This window comes from Macrobrachium rosenbergii, chromosome 4, assembly GCF_040412425.1.
Source record: "Macrobrachium rosenbergii isolate ZJJX-2024 chromosome 4, ASM4041242v1, whole genome shotgun sequence".
Lineage (NCBI taxonomy): Eukaryota > Metazoa > Arthropoda > Malacostraca > Decapoda > Palaemonidae > Macrobrachium > Macrobrachium rosenbergii.
The window spans coordinates 47,805,723-47,826,866 of record NC_089744.1 but is presented as its reverse complement, the minus strand read 5'-3'; the positions used below and the strand labels follow the sequence as shown (position 1 = coordinate 47,826,866).

The 21,144-nt window shown below is 44.1% G+C and overlaps 1 protein-coding gene across 5 annotated transcripts in view; it reads right to left on the bottom strand.

Moving 5' to 3' along the window:
* Positions 1-21,144, bottom strand: part of thoc5 (THO complex 5) — a 319,834-nt gene that overhangs the window by 292,488 nt on the left and 6,202 nt on the right. For all 5 annotated transcript variants that reach the window (XM_067096318.1, XM_067096325.1, XM_067096331.1 and 2 more), the window contains exon 2: positions 2,805-2,942. In XM_067096318.1, the coding sequence (XP_066952419.1) occupies positions 2,805-2,942 (138 nt within the window). The remainder of the gene's footprint in view (positions 1-2,804; positions 2,943-21,144) is intronic.

Genomic DNA, 21,144 nt, shown 5'->3' with positions numbered 1-21,144 from the left:
TGTCCTAAATCTTCCTCCTCTGATGAGACTGGGGATAAAGAGGGATCTTCAGGCACTACTGAAGCAGCAGAAGTCTACTTCTTAAGAAGACCAAAAATGTTGTTTAACTGCTTCTGCAGCGGTGCCATAGAAGGGTCCAATCTGGGAGTAGCCGACTCACTAATAGAATAAGTAGGTGAAGAAAACTGGTGTTTCGATGAGGGAGTCCATAAACAGGAGCGGGCATCAAAAAATCCTGACGCTCGATTGAAGGAGAGTGAGTTGGACTGAAAAGTTCTCTGGCGCCAAGCAATGCAGGTGCGCTACTGGGCATTTCTTATCCTCTGGGTGCTCAGCTACTAGCGAACGCTTGGTTTCTACTGGGCGCTCGGCCACTAACGAGCACTCGGTTGCTAAAGAGGCATCCTCGATCCCAGATGCGTGCTCGAAAGATGAGCGTGAACTATCACGAGAAGGTTCCCTATTTGCTGAAGAACAAGTCCTCTTGTTGGACACAGAAGATGGTCTGAACGCTACTGATTGAGAGAAACGTTCGGGACTGTCCCATTTGCTGCATGACAGCTGCAGACTACCAGATCGTTCCTGAACCTCTTGCCGTAATCCTGAGGGGACGTCCCTGAGGGGAGCTCGCCTTTTCAACGGGCGAGATTCGTCTGAGAATCTCCACTGGTGCCTGTGGGAAGGGCTAGAATCTCCTGAACTGGACAAGAGATTATGGGCACTAGGCACACCTTTCCAACGGTTGCCTTTGGTTGACACCTGGGAAGACACAGGTGCGACTGAGGGGGCATAGCAATCCAGGTCGGGAGCGAGGGAACCAGGAGCGGAGATTGGTGGTGCAGGAGGAAGGCTGGAAACAGGAGGAATTACTTTAGCAGAAGGGTGAGAAGGAATATTAACCTCACTAGATTCCAGAGTCACGTCTAGAGTAGCTAATTTAACCTCAGCTCTAGCAACTGCTTTCCTCTTACGATCCCTTTCTAATTTTGCTAGATGAGAAGTCTATGTCCTCCACTTTCTTTTGTCCCATTCACAGCATTCCTCACAAGTCAAATGAACAAATTTGTCCTCTGCATGTCGTACAAAGGGTGTGTGAATCATAATATGCTTTGGTCAAATGAGTATTGCAACCTCTGCTACAATACCTAAAACTCGATGCACTAGAATCAGACATAATTACTAGCTAACAGAATTGGAAATAAAATTGAGTCAATCTCCTGAGAGCACAATACTCAAAACCTGGAAAAGTAATAAATAAATCGGTCAAACAATACAATTTAAAGGCTACCGAGCCAAAAATACATCACCAAACAGCAAGACTTTCAAGCTGAATAAACAAAATCAAGCTGCTTCTTAAAGCTGTGTTGCTGTTAAGCCGGCAGAAACAAAAGTGAAGCTCTTGACTTAGTTGTTTCTCTCTTCACCCCGAAAGTGGGCAGGATTAGTCACCTACATAAACAAAAAAACTATTGCTACCGCAAATTTCAAAATCGAAGCTACCGTCGAGTTAGAAACTCTTAGCTAAGTAATTACTGGGTAAGTTACATATATAAAAATGAGCACTTGTGCCAAATTTCATGCTTTTATCACAAACTGAAGTATTTTTCTACTTATCTGCTGCACTACACCTTCTTACTCGAACTGACCTCCGCAATGATGGTACTTGCCTCCTCTAAGCATGTTAGTAAGCTTTATGCCCTGGCAAGCAGACTAAGTCCCTAAGTCTTAGCCATTTGTCCTCCAGTGAGCTCCAATTTACTCTAAAGAGTTCAGAGCCAAGAATCAGTCAGCCTTCTTCAACTTGCATTAGGTAGTCAACCAAGAAAGATACTCAAAGCAGTTCAGTTACAGCATAAACTTGGTCTTGACAGAAAGATCAGTAAGAATGAGGGTAACATTAAGAGGACATAAACCAAGTACACACTTGTTAAAGGCCTGGACATCTATACTGATCATTCTTACAAGCATGGAAATCATTTGGCATCATATTTCTTACAAGTCATCAAGTCAACAAGCAAGCAAAAGTCAAAACCCAATCACACCAAAAAATCCTTTGAGTAACTTCAGCAAAAGCCATAATAAACACAAGAGCAAAGTGTACTGTGTAAACAAAGGCAACTGAAGAAAAAGTAACACTGACAGTTGAGTGGGTGGGTGTGTGGGTGGGTTCACCACCCTCTCATTCACCCACCGATTATTAACTACAGGCAGTTCCCAGTTTACGATGGGGGTTCCATTCTTACGCCGCGTCATAAGCCGAAAATCGTCGTAAACCAAAAAATCATAAAAAATTGTCAAAAATCCTAAGAAACCTTACTTTTAATGCTCTGGGTGTATTTAAAATGATGTAAACTGCATTTTTATTGAGTTTTTCATCAAAAAACCTCCCACTTTTGATTATTCTGCTGTTTTGGAGCCATATTTCTTCTGTCGGATCGGCGTACGAAGCGTCATAACCCTGGAACATGAGTCGTAAACCAGGAAATAATTTCTGATGAATAGCCTATATCTGAAAAGTGTTGTAAACTCGGAACGTCGTAAGCCAGACCCGTCGTAAACCGGGGACTGCCCCTTGTTACCAAGATTCAATGACTGGACCAGCTTTTGCCAAAGGTAATCAATACAAATAAAGGTTTGTAATCTTGTAGGAACAAATCCAATTTTATTTCTATGGTCATAGTAAAATGCAAAACATTTTGCCCTATTTCATTTCTATGGTCATAGTAAAATGCAAACCATTTTCCCCAAGTTGAATGAGTGCAAGAAGATATCTGATATCAATACAAAAAGAAATGATTACTTACATTTTCTGACTTCTGTGTTTTCAAGTCATTTATCTCCTTCAAAAGTAATCGAATGTGCTTAGTAACAGTTGCAAAACATGCTTGGTCTTCCTCCTCTGTCCTCTGCTCAGCTTCTTTACATTCATGATCCAAACTACTCTATAAAGGACAAAATAAAATATTTGTTAAATGGGATCATGAACTAATTAACCCTTAAACGCCGAGCCTCTATTTACGAAAGCGTTTCCCATATGCCGGCGGCGTTCGAGAGTGAGCACCGACGCGGAAAAAAAGTTTTTTTTTTTCAAAAATCACAGCACGCTCAGTTTTCAAGATTAAGAGTTAATTTTTAGTTCCTTTTTTTGTCATTGCCTGAAGTTTAGTATGCAACCATCAAAAATGAAAAAAATATCATTATCATATAAATATTGGAATATATGACAGCACAAAAAAAAAAATTTCATATATTTGTATACAATTATATAAGAAATTTTTTTTTGCGCTGTCATACATTCCAATATTTATATATGATAATATTTTTTTTTCATTTCTGATGGTTGCATACTAAACTTCAGGCAATGACAAAAAAAGGAGTAAAAAATCATAAAAACTAAGCGTGCTGTGATTTTTTGAAGAAAAAAAAAAAAAAAAAAAAAAAAAAAAAAAAAAAATCAGCTTCGGCGCTAACTCCTGAACGCCACCGGCATACGACAGCCACTATTGTAAATAGAGGCTCTGCATTTAAGGGTTAATGACTTGTTAGAACATGCTAATTCTCCATAACCAAGGCTAATGAGACAAATACTGTAAACATGCAAGATGCAAAATGTTTGGGAATACAGTAAGCAACAGCATAGTCCAAAACTGAAGAAATCACAACTTTACTTCAATTAAAATTTAGTGCATTTATACAAATTATTAAGCTGCATTTTTAACAAAGCTTTAGTATTTAAAAAAAATAAATAGCGCTGTACTGTTTTATTTAGCAACTAATGGCAGTGAGGATGGCATCACTAAACTATCATTCTTGGCAGTGATGATGTTGATGACACTCAATTTTAAACTGAGGAGTTTGATCATGTAAACATTACTAGAATGTATATGATGCAGTATTTTACAATACTGTATGATAATTTTGTGTGTGTGTTCTATATTACTAATAAAGATAAATGTACTGTACTACTAGACATTCAGCTGATAATTTTGAGAATATCGACAGTACCAGAATGAGAATGGTGTATGATCACATTGTTCATATTTTATGATACTGCACAATAAATTGGGTGTGTTCATATGAGCTTTTCAGTCGAGAAACATGCCAAGTGCCATTTTTAAAAAGCTGATGCTTTCTTTTGGGATAAGAAAGAAATTCGAGCATGCGCAGCTGGGTCACGCTTGTAAACAAAATAACAGCGTGATCCGAGCACTCCCAGCATCCCTCAAGGCGTGATTTAAAATTTTTAGCAAACGAGGCCTATGAGTATTTTTCCGCGAATATTTAAAAAACTTTTTGTAGTCGACGTATTTTACGTTCACTTGGCACCCAACAGACAATTTTTGTCAACGTAAAATACGTCCAGTCGGCGTTAAAGGGTTAAATATCTGTGGTTGCATACTTCTGTTTGTCCTATGTATAAGAATAAAATGGGATATATGCAGCAATTTTTACTTAACTTTCCACTATTAATCATACAAATAGGCTGTTATTAATGAAATACAAGTATTTTACGTTAATGAAAGCTGCACAATATTTGTGCGAATATGGTATTTTCATTATAAAATAAGTTTTTAAATATACTTACCTGGTAGTTACATATATATAGCTTTATCCCGATTAAATCGTACAAGACGGCAGAAATTCAAAATTCGCGGCAATCGCCGATAGATGGTCAGGTGGCCATACCTGAGCGCCCTCTACCAGGTAACTAGAACCATTCCCAATTGTCCTCAGAAATTCCATGCCCCTGTTCTCAGAGGGAGGAGGGAGGGACCTTTTATATATGTAACTACCAGGTAAGTATATTTAAAAACTTATTTTATAATGAAAATACCATTTTTAAATATCTAACTTCCTGGTAGTTACATATATATAGCTGATTGACACCATTGGTGGTGGGTTAGAGAACCAAAACACCGTTGGGAATTCGTATAATTACTAAACACTAAATATTAGCTGTAAACATACTCTGGTTCTTACCTGATAAGGAAGCTGGCTTCATAATTATCCTGCCTCATTCGCCTGCATTCCTTGAGAGACCCAGCGACCCATCCAGGGGGCTGTAGAAAGTCTCTATGGGGCTGTCACACGGTCCTCGACCTTAACATGACTAGACCACCACCCTTGCTATCCTGGCATAGCCATGGACAAAGAGCTGACCACCTGACCCACTAAAATCACTAAATAACACACTCCATAAAACCTAACTTAGACTTGCAACCCCAGACTGTGGAAGGTTGCAACAACCTTCACAGACAACCTGTGAGTTCAAATCAAGAAAAAGGCAAGGGTATAATACAAAAAAAAAAAAAAAGGTTATAGGGTAGAGGCAGTAGTACCCTCTCCAACTACGGGCGCCGGAGGCAACGTGACGGACCCAGGGAACAGCAATCCTCATATTGGGTCTGTACTTCTTTCAGGTAACAATCTGCGAAGATAGATTTGCTTCGCCAAAAGTCGCTTCCAAAAATCGATTTCATAGACCTGTTGTGTCTATAAGCCATCGGTTGCCACCGCTCTTACCTCGTAGCGCTTTGACTTTGAGGATTGGAAAGCTTTTCTCGTCACATTCTTGGTGAGCTTCCCTTATTAAGTCCTTGATAAAGAACGCCAGTGCATTCTTTGATAAGGGTAACGAAGGTTTCTTCACTGAGCACCAGAGGTGATCTGTCTGACCTCTCATGTTTCTGGTCCTTTGTAGATAAAATTTTAGGGCCCTAACTGGACAAAGGCCTCTCTCTTTTCCTGTCCTACTAAATGAGACAGCCCTGGTATGGAAAAAGATCTGGGCCATGGTTGAGAAGGGTTCTCGTTTTTAGCGAAAAACCAAGTTGAAGTGAGCATACTGCATTTTCCCCATTGAAGCCTACTTTCTTGCTAAAGGCTTGTAGTTCTCCTACCCTCTTGGCTGTAGCCAAAGCGACCAGGAAAAGGGTCTTCTTAGTGAGATCCTTCCATGAAGCCTTGTCGAGAGGTTCAAACCTATTCGAGGTTAAAAATTTTAAGACTACGCCCAAGTTCCAAGAGGGGTCGGGTTGTCCTTCCTCTTAACTGTCTCAAAGGACCTTATGAGATCCGTGAGGTCCTTGTCTCCCGACACGTCAATATTTCTGTGACGGAAGACGGAAGCAAGCATGCTGCGGTATCCCTTGATGGTAGATACTGCTAGGTTTCCTTGGGTTTTCAAATGCAGAAGAAAATCTGCCAGTTGAGTTAGAGAGGTACTGGAAGAGGAAATGTTGTTTTTCCTGCACCATTCCCTGAAAACGTCCCACTTTGATTGGTACACCTTGAGTGTGGACGTTCTCCTCGCTCTCGCGATGGCTCTTGCAGCTTCCTTGAAAAACCCTTCGCTCTTGCCAGTTTTTCGATAGTCGAAAGGCAGTTAGGTTGAGAGCGAGGAGATTTTGATGGTATCTCTCTATATGTGGCTGTCTGAGTAGATCGTTCCGACAAGGTAACGATCTGGGGTGTCTACTAGCCACTCCATCACCTCCGTGATCCATGGTCTCATGGGCCAAAATGGAGCTATCAGGGTCATGCGGGCGTCGTTCGACTCTCTGAACTTCTTCATGACTCTGTCTAGGATCTTGAATGGAGGAAAAGCGTACATGTCTAGTCCCTCCCAATTCATGAGGAAGGCATCCACCGCCACTGCTTCCTGGTCTGGGACTGGAGAGCAGTAGACTGGTAACCTCTTCGCTCTCTGTGTCGCAAAGAGGTCTATTGACGGTTCTCCCACAGATTCCAAAGCCTGTTGCACACATCGTGATGTAAGGTCCATTCTGTCGTGGAGAACCTGTCTTCCTCTGCTGAGAAGATCCGCTCTGACGCTCTTCTCTCCCCCTATGAAGCGGGTGATCAGAGTTAAGTTGTTCGCTTCTGCCCACAGCAGGAGATCTTCGGCTGCCTCGTAAAGGGAAAACGAACGAGTGCCACCCTGTTTCCTGATGTAGGCCAACGCTGTGGTGTTGTCTGGCGTTGACCTGTACAATCTTGTTCTGGACCTTCTCCTGAAAGTGGACTAGTGCAAGATGAATGGCCACCAGTTCCTTGACATTTATATGCCATTTCTTCTGATGGTTTTCCCATAGACCTGAGATCTCGCCTCTTCCCCAGCGTTGCACCCCATCCCATGTCCGATGCGCCTGAATACAACACTAGGTCGGGGTTCTTTTGTTGAAGTTCGAGGCCTACTTGAAGTTTTTTGGGGTCGCTCCACCAACTCAAATGTTTTTTGATTCCCAGAGGGATCGAATCCACGCCTCCAGATCTTGGCCTCTTTTCCAATAGCTTGACAGATGGAACTGAAGTGGACGTAGATGTAGTCTTCCCAGGGAGACGAATTGTTCGATCGAGGAGAGGGTCCCCAGCAGACTCATCCACTCCTCGCCGAACAGGTCCATCTCCCTAGAAAGAGCTTCACCTTTTCTAAGCAATCTAGAATGCGTTTGGGGCTGGAAAAGCCCAAAAACCACTGACTGAATCCTCATCCCCAGGTAGATGATGTCCTGTGAAGGCGTTAGCTGCGATTTGGCTAGATTTACTACCAGACCTAATTGTTGCGGCCAAATTCATTGTAACTTGCAGATCCTCCAGACACTTTGCTTGCGATCTGGCTCTGATTAGCCAATCGTCCAGGTACATCGAAATCCGTATCCCTTTTAGATGTAACCAGTGAGCTACGTTCGATGCCACTTGAGAGAAAAAAACGTAAGGAGCCGTGCTTAGTCCAAAACAAAGTGCTCTGAACTGATAGGTTGTCCCGAGATGCACAAACCTCAGATATTTTCTGTAGTTCGGGTGAATTGGTACGTGAAAATACGCGTCCTGTAGGTCTATTGAAACCATCCAGTCTTCCTGTTTGGTGCCTGCTAGGACTGACGCAGATGTCTCCATGGCAAACTTGACTTTGCTTTTATTTGTTCAGTGGACTTACGCCCAGAACTGGTCTCCAACCCCCGAGCTCTTGGGTACCAGAAAAGTCTGTTGTAAAAACCTCTCTGACGAGGTCCTTTACCTCTTCTATTGCTGCTTTTGATAGCATCTGGGTCACCTGTTCTTGAAGAGCTGCTGCTTTGCTCCCCGAGTAAGTAGCTGTCAACTCCAACGGTTCTTGTGAAAGAGGGGCTTCCTTAGGAAGGGAATCTTGTATCCTTCCTTCAAAACTTCGACTGTCCATACGTCCGCTCCCCTTTGGCTCCACTCTTGCCAAAAGTGGGATAACCTGGCTCCCACTTGTGTCTGGAGGTTGTTGTGATCATTTCTTGGATTTGGGTTGCTGCTTGGGGTTCTTACGGTTGTCCTCCAGCAGCCATTCTCTGACTTCCTCTCGAAAGGGCTCTCCCACGAAAGGGCTGACGCCAGGAGGAGGAGCTTCCTTGTCCTTCCTGGCTAAAAAGTTTGCCGGAAGAACTTTCCTAGCAGTCCTTGTGATCAGATCTTGCGTTGATTGTTGCGCAAGGGCTGCTGATAAGTCCTTAACCAGCTCTGAAGGGAAGAGCTGTTTAGATAAGGGAGCATACAACAGTTCAGATTTCTGAGCTAAAGTCACTCCAGACGACACGAACGAACACAACATAGCTCGTTTCTGATAACACCTGCTGTGAAAAGGGCAGAAAGTTCGACCGACCCGTCCCTCACAGCTTTATCGAGACAGGCAATAAGGTGCATTTGCGTGTCATTCTTCTGATCTGACACCTCTGCAAGAGCTGCAAGAGTCCAGTCCATCAAGCTGAAGACTTCAATAGTTCTGAAGACGCCTTTCAGCAAATGATCCAACTCCGAAGTGGACCACAGAACCTTGGCTTTAGTCATGGCTGTTCTTCATGAAGAGTCAACGAGTCTGGAGAAGTCCCCTTGGGAGGAGGCAGGAACTCCCAAACCGAGAGCTTCCCCAGTCTCGTACCACACGCTGGATCTAGAAGCCAATCTTGTCGGGGGAAAGGAAAAAGTTGTCTTTCCTTGTTCCTTCTTCTTCAAAATCCAATCATTCAGTGTCGAAAAGGCTCTCTTCACTGATTTGGCCAACACTGTCTTTTTGAATGAGGAAGACTTCTGGGGTCTACCCATCAAATATTGGGAGGGAGGACTCCGAGGTACGGCCTGATGAAAATCATTAGGAAATAAGTCCGCCAAAAGAGTAAGAAGTCTTTTCAGATCAGCGGCATGAAGAGTTTCTTGAGTTTCCTCTTCCGAGATCTCTTCCAAGGGATCCGCTATTTCCGATGTCGAACGAGAGGGGGAAACGTGTGAATCGTGCTGCTTGCGTGCGGCCACGATGCGCCCAACTTGCTGCGAGGAGAGCTTCGCGATCCTTGTTCCCTCCCCGTCACTCGTGCGGCTTGTTGCGGGAAGCGCCTATGAGCGCTGCAACTTGCCGCGAGTTTGCGTCTTGCTGGTTGTTAGCGTCTTGTTGTTCTGATTCTTGCCTTACCCTCTTCTTGGGTCTGTTGACGTCCTTAGATTCCTTCTTGTGTGTTTCTTCTCTTAGTCCTTGCGACTTGTAAGAGTCAAAAGAGACGCAAGGGACTGCTGGACTTCCAACAAGAACTTTACTTGAGGTGCCGCTTGCTGCTGGGAAACAACTGGAGATGGCACTGCACTAGCTTCCACAACTTCGGAGACTCTAGCTGGGATCTTTTGATGAAGAGGTGGTGACGCAGCTTATGCGACACGTCCCATTCTGGGGAGGGGGAGAAGCGTGAACTGAAGTCATGTATACGTCTTCTTCCTCCGACGAGCTATGTGTCTTACGCCTGTTTAGGCGCAGAAACGCCGTCTTCTTCCGACAGGAATCTCTCTGGAGAGCTCCATTTGCTGCAAGAGGGTTGTTGGAGCGGGAAGGGGGACCTGCGTCTCTTGATAGGTCTAGACTCTTGTGACTGACGCCAACCACGCCTGGGTCTTGCGTCATCCGAGGAAGACGAACACGCCCTCATCTCGCCTTTCCTGCGCGAGGGGAGCGTTCTGGGATGCGTCAACAGGATCGCCGAGGACGCCCGCCGTTGTTCAACGCCTCACCTCCCCTTAGCCTGTCGACGTTCCTTCTCCCAGGGGTTGGGGAGCATGGAAGAGGTCTAGGGCTAGGAGCGTGACAGACACGAACGGACGCACCCTCCACTGCACTAACACTGTCACCGAACTTTTGTTGCAAACTATGCACTGCCCCCACATCACTTCCCTATCCGAAGAAAGGGATTGTACAGAAACTCCTATGGCCGAAATAGCAGCCATTATATCCTTTAAAGACGGATTACTTACTCCCGACTCCGCAGGAGGATCGGGTACTAAAGCCTTAGGTTAGGATCAGGAATATTAGTATCAGACAAGTTAGAAAGGACTTGACTATCAGAAGACCTAGCTGAAAGGACACTGGAAGATCTAGCTCTCCTAATTCTGTCCTTTTCCAATCGCCTCACATAGCGATCATACTCTCTCCACTCTTTCTCGGACAAACTTTCACACTCCTTGCATCTATCATCAAGTGCACACACATGATCTCTGCATTTCTTACAAACTGTGTGGGGATCAAGAGCAGCCTTGGAAAGCCGGTTCTTGAATCCCCTAACACACATTCTAACAACAGGGTCAGCCATCTTGAAAAGCAAGTACAAAGAACAATTGTAACAGTCAGAAATCGAACAGATAGGCTAACAATGAGAAACGAAAAATCCAGGGAAGATCCAAAATCAGCGAAAGCCATCAACAAAAACCAAACAAGTAATGGGTACTTCACCAATTGTAGTAAAGCAAACCAAAGTAGAGCGAATTTCCAACGTGTTGATAGAACGACGGCAGGGAATTTCTGAGGACAATTGGGAATGGTTCTAGTTACCTGGTAGAGGGCGCTCAGGTATGGCCACCTGACCATCTATCGGCGATTATGCCGCTAATTTTGAATTTCTGCCGTATGCATTTAATCGGCGGGATAAAGCTATATATATGTAACTACCAGGGAAGTTAGATATTTAAAAATGATAATTTAAGGGAGATATTCTCTACAGCAGTTATCTTTTTTTTTCCCAAGCAGCAATGGAGTCAAAGAAAGAGGGAGGAGGGACGGGTAGATTGTAAAGTCCCCGCCCCACGCGTTCTCTGAAGCGAACATCCCGTTTTCTGCGGTGCCTTCACATCGACCTGGGGTTGGCCAAAACACATGTTTTCCACCATAATTGTAAATTGTATATTTTACTGTCTTTCCAAATGATCATGCTTTATGTACATGTAACGAAGTATTTATGTTATGTAACAGACATTATTGATCACTATGTTTTCTGTATGAACCTGTCCCGTTTTTGTAGGGAATTAGTTTGACCTCAGGTCACCTGTAAATCTTTGTACCCCCGGTCTCTGCGAAATACGCAGACGTCCGCACCCCGCTTTATAAGCAGCTCACTTCATCAATAAACTAGCAGTACTTGTCTCCCTGCTCATTATTTCACACCTCTCTCACAAGATGGTAGCAGAAGGCGGCCAGTCAAGAGCAAATGACGAGCCGGCAAAGTACAGAATTTAAGTAAGGTAGAGTAAAGTGAAAACTTGCACTTTTGTTCTTGCTTCTGTGACCTTCTTATACATTAATATTTTTTTAAATGTTATAGCAACCTTATATTTATTTAAAAGTTATGGTACCATAACCCTTAAAATAGGCACACTTTCTCAAGAGCTCAGGAACGTAACTCTCCTTATTGTTTCTTATGTGAAAATTTTGTTTAAATAACACAACCTCTCCAGGAAGATAATCTTTGTAATATTCAAGTGGTAACCATAATTGATCACAGGAATTTTAAATCAAGCCAATAGTATACCCAACTGATCTAAGTTATGTCCTGGGCCTATTGTTTTATCAAATTGAACCAATCAGAACAAATCTGAATGTTATGACTTACATGCATACATGTAAATAAGACCTGATCCAAAATGGAAGCAAGCAATATACCTAAACATTTCTTACTGTTTCAACATATGAGGAATTCAATGCATAAGAGGGGTCACAAATTAATTGGGGCCAGGTAAGGGCATCACATCCTAAGTAAGAATAGAAATAGGTAGGTCTGGTTAGCTCATATTCCTTCTGAAATGTCAACTACAGTTAAGTGGTACCCTACATCAGACCATGTAACCCCTCCACCTATACTGTCTCCTTCAACACTATAAAGTCCAAGGCTATCTTCCATCAACTAATTATGCATAGACTCTACTATGTTCAGAACTGGTATATAACAGTGTCTGAGTAGGCCTAACCTTGGAACATATCTAGAAACAAAGAGCAGTAAAACCTGAGCCTAGCAATAAATCAAATCTAATCAATATAAGGATGCTAAAGAGAGGTTGGAAACAGGCAATTTTTACCTTAACCAATTTGAATATAGGCCTATACTCTACCAAGCACAAACAGACCTCCTTGGCATGGCATTTAAAGATCTGCCCTGTTGCTAATTTTACAAAACAACAACTTCACAGATCTTTGAATGTCTTTGAGACAAACCCTGAGGCTATAATCATAAGATTATAGGGGTTGTTTTTCATTTCCAGGTATTTTAATCTCCTTCCTATTCTGCCCTGCTTAGGATTTGCCTTCAGTCCATTTCTTCTCCACAACCTATTAACAATAACATATTTTTCTTGTTTTTCACAAAGATTTACCGTCATATGTATAGCCCATTGATAAACATCTAACATTTTTGTCTAGACAAGACACATCATACAGTATTTACATCTAAGTAACTGCTGGGGTGAGCATTTGTATAATGAATTGGTGCTCTCTGTAAGATCCTGTGCTGGCACAATACCACCTTAATCTTAACTATTTTGTTAGTACTTGTAGATGTACACTCGGCAAGGAAAGTGAGGATACAGTTATTTTAAATCTTCGACACATATTGCTAATTAATGCGACATCTGGCAACTTTAGAAGGGGGAGGAGCTTCAGTCTTAATGTGTTTGCTTTTTGCTTGACCTCCTATAACTTTCAATCATATTCTACAGTTCTGAAATCATTGCTACTTAAATGCAGTAGTAAGCTTTACAGTATTCATTCAAGTTGTAATTTGCAGCGACAGTTCTGAGCAAAATAAACATTTTGTTCATGAGACTTACCTGCCAGATATATATATAGCTGTAATCTCCAAAGTCCGACAGAATTTCAAAATTCGCGGCACACACAGTGGCCGGTCAGGTGGTTAGTACACATTCCCGCCGCTGGGAGGCGGGTATCAGGAACCATTCCCATTTTCTATTCAGATTTTCTCTGTCGCCGGACTGTCAACACCTGTTGTCAGTTCCCCCGCCATTTGGATTTCGAAATTTGTTGTCGCTTAAGTATTTTGGTTGTTTTTTGGTATTCGACTTGAATCTGTGACTTGGCATACGCTTTTTCTGGACCGCTTTTGATTTTGCTCTTGACTTTTCCTTTAAGTAAGATGTCTTCCTCTAGCTATCGAGTCTGTAGCTCGAGTGAATGTAAGGTGAGGCTATCGAAGGCTTCGATAGATCCTCACACTTTATGTATGAAATGTAGGGGTGTTGAATGTTCTATGGATAATCGGTGTAATGAATGTGAGGCATTATCTGAAGGGGAGTGGAAGAAATATGAATCCTATATGCGTAAACTGGAACGTGATAGGTTGAGGAGGTCTTCCTCCAGGAGTGCATCTAGTAACCCTGTAGTTATTAGTCCTAAGCCTGTAGTGTTGCCTTTGGGCCCTGAGGTTGTTGCTGCAGAAAGTAATACCTTGGCTCTCGTGTTAAGAGTCAATTCGCGCTCTTGAAAATAAAGTGAATGCCATTCAAGCGCAAAGTGTTGTTTGTGTTAGTGCCCCTAGTGTTGTGGAGGGGGCGTCAGATCGGCCCTATAATGCCTCTAGGCCTGGACCTCTGCTGAACTCCCAGGACTCAGGGAGGGGGCATGTCGAAAGCCGCATGAGGGTTACGGGGACTTCCCACCGATCTGACGTCCCTTCGGCAGGTCCTGATGACCCCACCCAGGCTGCCAGGGATCATGCTCGGGAACGCATCCAGAAGGATTGCTTCTCGTCCTCCGACACGTCCTTCCCACGTCGGGGTTGGAGCTCTCGGTTGGACTCTCGCCCTCTCAAGAGAAGCTTGAGAGGAGAGGACACTTCACGTCCTCTTCCCCTAGACGTTTTGTGCTCTTCCCCAGAAAGTTTCGGGGATATTCCTCCGCAGAAGAAATTACGGTGTTCTACGGATTTTGACGCTGCTCGACGCCCCAGTCGCGCTAAGGCAAAAGCTGGAGCTTCTCCTCCTGTGAGAAGGAAGAAGACGTCTCCTCTCCCCTCTCCTTCTCGCAGCTTCAGCCCTTCTCCCGAGAGAGTTGCTTCTCCGACACGCCAGATTTTGTTGGGCTTGCAACAACAGCTGGATACTCTCACAGACCGTAGAAATGACAGGCCTCGTCGCAAGGATTTGACTCTACCTGTTAAGAAGTCCAGACCTTCACCTTCGTCTCCTGCTTCGTCTTCCTCGCCTGCTAGAGGGCATGGGGCTTCTCGTCTGTCTCCTAGAGAGCGTGAAAAGTGGCTCCCTACTCGTCTTCCCTGATTTGAGGAGTTGGACGTTTCGCTTGATTCGCGCCAGGAGCGTGTGTCTAGCTCTTCGCGCGCGCCTCTCCTTGACTCTCGGTGCGCTCCCAGCCATGACGCTTCGCGCGCGCCACACTGTGAAGCTCTTCTAGTATCCAGCCATGGAGCTTCGCGCGCGTCCAGCCATGACGCTCCTCACACGCCTCACCATATCGCTTCAAAGGCTTCTTGTGTTGACGCCGCTCCTACAGTGCATCATGACGCTCAACTACCTGCTTCAACTTCTGATGTCCTTCATGTTTCAGCCACGACTTCAAATCGCGAGAGGTCCCGCTTACGTATCGGCGAGTCGGGACTTCTTCCACCACACACTCAAGACCCGCCAGCTGAGGAAGAAGATCCCCTTTCGTCTCAGCCTTCGGACGAAGAGAAACATCCTTCGTCTTCTTCTTCCTCTGATTATCAGACTCTGGCTAATTTACTTAAGGATCTGTTTCCTGAGACCTTTCAACCTTCGGCTCCTCACTCTCCACCTTCGCAGTTGTCTTCTTCTAAAGCGAGAAGGATTCCTGGCTTTCTCAAGATGAGGAAGTCTTTATCTACCAAAAGGGCATTCAAGAAAGTCCAGGATTGGATGACTGCCAGGAAAAATCAAGGAAAGACTTCTTTTTAAAAATTCCTTCACGTTTGTCCGGCAAAGCAGGCATTTGGTATGAGACGGGGGAGGATATTGGCTTAACAGTTCCCTCGACTTCTCATGGGGACTTTGCGAGTCTTGTTGACGCCTCTAGAAGATCCCACTTGTCCTCTTCTAAGGTGTCTTGGACTCTGTCTGAAATGGACCACCATCTTAAAGGACTCTTCAGGACTGTTGAGGTCTTTAACTTCTTGGACTGGTGTCTGGGAGTTTTGCACACGAAGGCTACTAGTCCGAGTTCCATTAGTCTGGGGGAGCTATCCAGCGTACTGTTGTGCATGGACAAGGCCGTCAGAGATGGCTCAGAAGAACTTGATTCTCAGTTTTCGTCGGCTCTTTTGAAAAAGAGAGCATTGTTTTGTTCTTTCTCGGCGAAGTCTGTTTCACCAGCGCAGAAGGGAGAGCTGCAGTTTGCTCCTTTCTCAAGCCATCTCTTCCCCCAGACTTTGGTTAAAGATATTGCTGCCAGCCTTCAAGAGAAGGCAACCCAAGACCTCCCTTCCAGGTCTTCTAAACGTCCTTTGGCCCCATCATCGACCACTTCTTTTCCTCAGTCGGCTAAGAAGAAGCAGCCCTTTCGTGGAGGGGCTTCCATGGGAAGCAACACGAGACCCGCTCCACGAGGGAGAGTTTTCCCTAAAGGCAAAGTCACTTCCAAGAGAGGTAGCAAGTGACTTTTCACCTCCAGACACCAGTAGGTGCCAGGCTTCTTCATTTTGCCCAAGCCTGGAGAGAGAGAGGGGCGGACGCTTGGTCCCTCCAAGTGGTAGAGAGAGGTTACTTGATTCCTTTTCTGTCTCCTCCTCCATTGTCTTCAACCCCAAGAGATCTGTCTCCCAATTACCATCCTGCCAAACAGAAAATTCTGTTCGACCTGATCGAACAGATGCTCGAAAGAGAGCAGTGGAACAGGTCTTAGACACTCAGTCCCGGGATTTTACAACATTGTTTCTAGTCCCAAAACACTCAGGAGGCTGGAGACCCGTCTTGGACGTCAGCAGGCTGAACAACTTTGTCCGGAAGGAAAAGTTCAAGATGGAGACCTCTCAGTCAATACTAGGAGCCCTTCGTCCTGGGGATTGGATGGTATCTTTGGATCTCCAAGATGCTTATTTTCACGTCCCAATTCATCCGCGTTCGATGAAGTATCTCAGGTTTGTCTTGGGGGACAAGACGTACCAGTTCAGGGCTCTCTGCTTTGGACTCAGCACAGCCCCGAGGGTGTTTACTCTTCTTATGAAGAACGTTGCGATGTGGTTGCACCTGTCGGGTGTCAGGATCTCTCTCTACTTGGACGACTGGTTGATTCGAGCGTCGTCGAAGCGAAGGTGTCTGGAGGACCTTCAGTTGACTCTGCAACTCGTGAAGTCCCTGGGACTTCTGGTCAATGTGGAAAAGTCGCAGCTGATCCCCTCACAGTCCATTGTGTATCTGGGGATTCAGATGAATTCAGCGGCTTTTCTAGCGTCTCCGTCGCAAGAACGGCAACTTCTATGCTACGGAAAAGTCTCGGCCTTCTTGGGGAAGGAAACATGCTCGGTGAGGGAATGGATGAGTCTGCTGGGGACCATTTCCTCGCTGGAGAAGTTTGTTTCCCTGGGGAGACTGCATCTCAGGCCTCTTCAGTTCTTTCTGTTGGAGAACTGGCAAAACAAGGAAGACTTGGAAGAGGAATTGAGAATTCTTCCTTCTGTAAAAGAATGCCTGAAGTGGTGGCTCGATCCAGCGAAGTTGGAAAAAGGGATCTCCCTCAAGCTTCTGAACCCCGACCTAGTGTTGTTTTCCGACGCGTCGTCAACAGGTTGGGGGACAACACCAGGGGGAGAGGAAGTATCAGGAACCTGGAGAGGGGAACAGGTGTCCTGGCACATCAACATCAAAGAGTTGGCGGCGATCTTTTTAGCTCTCCAATTCTTCGAGGTCCAAGTTTGCAATCGTGTAGTTCAAGTAAACTCGGACAACACTACAGCATTGGCTTACCTCAAGAAACAGGGTGGAACACACTCCCGTTCCCTGTTCGGCCTTGCAAGAGAGATTCTTCTTTGGGCTCATGCTCGCAACATTTCGATTCTCACAAGATTTGTTGCAGGGGTCGAAAATGTTCGAGCAGACCTGCTCAGTCGGCGCCATCAACTCCTGCCGACGGAATGGACCCTTCATCAGGAGGTTTGCCAAGATCTCTGCAAACTTTGGGGTCGTCCTCTTGTGGATCTCTTCGCGACCTCAAGAACAGCGAGGCTCCCGCTATACTGCTCACCTGTACTCGACCCGGGGGCAGTTGCGATAGATGCTCTTCTCTGGGATTGGACGGGAATGGATGTTTATGCCTTTCCCCCCGTTCAAAATTCTGGGAGAAGTAATACGCAAGTTCGCGGCCTCTCGGAGATTCTTTTTTGGTTGGTAGACGTCCCGAGAACCCTACCTATGAGAGCAGATCTGCTCAGACAACCCCACTTCGCGAGATATCATCAAAACCTCCCCGCTCTGAACCTGACTGCATTCAGACTATCGAGAAATTGGTCAGAGCGAGGGGGTTTTCTGGCCAGGTGGCACGGGCCATCGCTAGAGCCAGAAGATCTTCATCTATCAGAGTATATCAAGCGAAGTGGGCAACCTTCAGGGCTTGGTGCAGAAAGAAGGGTTTTTCCTCTTCCTCGACCACTGTGACCCAGATTGCTGATTTTCTCCTTTTTTTAAGAGAAAAACTCAAGTTAGCAGTTCCTACTATCAAGGGTTATCGGAGCATGCTTTCTACTGTTTTCAGACACAGAGGACTGGATTTGTCTGACAATAAGGACCTCCATGATCTTTTGAGGTCTTTCGAGACGTCTAAGGTTCCTCAGCCAATTCCTCCTACTTGGAACTTGGACGTAGTGCTCAAGTTTTTGATGTCTAGTCCTTTTGAGCCTCTCCACTCTGCATCTCTTAAGGATGTTACTCGAAAGATGGTATTCCTCACGGCTCTGGCGACGGCGAAGAGAGTGAGCGAAGTTCAGGCTATCAGCAGTCATGTGGGCTTCAAGGGACACGATGCTGTCTGCTCTTTAAGCCCCTAAGTTCTTGGCTAAGAATGAAAGGCCTTCTAACCCTTGGCCTAGACACTTTGAAATTAAAGGTTTAGCAGACCTTATTGGACAGGAACCTGAGAGAGTTCTATGTCCGGTTAGAGCTCTCAAGTTCTACCTTAAAAGGACTCAGGACATTCGTGGTCCCTCGGATAATTTATGGTGTTCTGTGAGGCAACCAGTTAAACCTATGTCGAAGAATGCACTGGCATTCTTCATTAGGGACGTCATTAAGGAGGCACATTCTAGTTGTGACGACTCCAACTTCAAGTTGTTGAGAGTTAACGCTCACGAGGTGAGGGCAGTTGCTACCTCCATGGCGTTCCAGAAAAACATGGCACTCAGTGACATTCTCAGTGCCACATATTGGCGAAGCGATTCGGTGTTTGCCTCACACTATTTGCGAGATGTTAAGGTAGCATACGAAAATTGCTTTTCGCTGGGACCATACATTGCTGCTTCAACAACCTTGGGGACAGGGGGTAGCTCTAATCCTATCCTTTAATCTTGATTAGGAAGGGTTTTTGTGTTTTTTTTTTTTATGGTTGTTGGGTCGACTGATGGAGGCAGTCATCCCAATCCTTTGCAAACTAACATATTAGGTGTTGGTTAGGTGGTTGGTAATGCTCTTTTGTCCTCATTGTATGGTCTATGATCTAGTCACATTGTGGTCACGCCCCCGCTGACAGATCATCTAGAAGTCGCCAGCTATATAGGTCACTACCTCGCTGGGGTCTCTAGTAAAGCAGAAGCAGACTAGGGTGACAGTAACCACGCAGTCAGCTATGCTATCAGGTAAGGAACCAAAGTAATTTTATCTATAAATTTGTTTTTTCCCTAATTCTTGGCTGTCTCTACCCCCCTCCAAAGGTGGTATTCAGCTATATATATATCTGGCAGGTAAGTCTCATGAACAAAATGATATTTTAATGATAAAATAAAGTTTGTTCATACTTACCTGGCAGATATATATATTCATATTGCCCTCCCTCCTCCCCTCAGGAGACAGTGGCGTTAGAAAATCTGAATAGAAAATGGGAATGGTTCCTGATACCCGCCTCCCAGCGGCAGGAATGTGTACTAACCACCTGACCGTCCACTGCGTGTGCCGCGAATTTTGAAATTCTGTCGGACTTCGGAGATTACAGCTATATATATATATCTGCCAGGTAAGTATGAACAAACTTTATTTTATCATTAAAATATCATTTTTCGACATAATCTACCAAGTAACCTTACACAGATGAATTTACGACACCACAACGAACGGAATGCTTGCGTAATTGGAAACGCGATCTTCCATAATGAAATCAAGAGTTAAATTTGAGCAATGTCCAACGAAAAACATGGGGAACAATAAAGGAACGAATGCAATGTTATGAGAGAGAGAGAGAGAGAGAGAGAGAGAGAGAGAGAGAGAGAGAGAGAGAGAGAGAGAGAGAGAGAGAGAGAGAGAGAGAGTTGCTGTTGTGTATGCCTAGGCCTATATGTAGATCTCATTTCATTATTTTTTTTTTCATTTAGAGATTGAGCGATATTATATTTGTATAGTATGTTTTAGCAATGGAGAGAGAGAGAGAGAGAGAGTTGCTGTTGTGTAAGCCTAGGCCTAAAGCCTATAGGTAGAGCTACTCATTTTATTATTTTTTTCTTTTAGAGATTGAGCGATACTATATTTGTATAGTATGTTTTGGCATACTCTGCACATCATAGAGAGAGCTCTTGCGAATTTAAATAGATTTGGTCAACCTACCCTAGCTGTCACATCATTTACTGCCATTAATTCCACCTGACCTCTAATTAACACTGTGAAATATAAATATGAATGTGTAAAAATTATAGAAACTATCATTGCCTCGTATGATGATGCAATAATAAGCCTGTTCATAAAGGAAAACGAGTAAATATTGCCATTCTGATAAACAGCACTACACCAAGATATCCATACACTATCTTTTAGATATCTATGAACGAAGTCATCTGAGAAATTCTGATTACTTTGGACATCCATGGTGGTTTTAAGTATCTGAAAGTTTTTGTTTTGCAAATTTAATATATATGATATAATTTGCATTGTATTTTCGTATTCTCAGGTAAATTTACGGAGTTTATGTGTTTTCTGTAAGAAAAAAATTAAAATTCGATGAACGATATCTAATGAAAACTGTATCGTCACTTTTCTTTGCCGAGTGTACATTTATCATTATTATCTGTTTGCATGCGATTGTTTATTTTCTCACTCGTCCAACTTACTCTTTGCTATGCTTTAGTTCATATTTCCTTGCTTACTAATTTATTCTTTACCATGATATTAAGAAATCAAGATAATTGTAGAAAGGGGAAATGCCTCCAAACATACCGTGACCACTGAAAGTGCTCAATGGAGACAGTCTCAAGCTGCTTATCCGTGGATTTAAACACACGTGGAGCTGTTTGAAATACTGGCAGCAGTACCAAAATGAGATGCCATGTTGATAGAAAATCTGATTCCGTTTCTTGTTATTGCATGAAAAAACTTTATCAATCGTGAACCTATGTAATCAACTTAGAATTCTGTAACAAAATAGATGATGTTTGATATTTGTAATGGGAGAAATTGTTTCATCTCTGTTGTTGTTATAGATTTGGCAGATATGTGGAGATTAAACACACGAGGAGAGGACCCAAACAGCCCCACCAGAGAGCTCATTTCATTTTGGCTTTAGTATAGGCCTAGTAAGCAGCTTATTTGTTGTGGAGTGAGTGCAGAGTATGGGGTCAGGACTGCTGTAGACCTAGTAGGCATTTCAGAAGGAATATGACTTAACCAAACTTAATTTTTCCTACCCTTACCTTG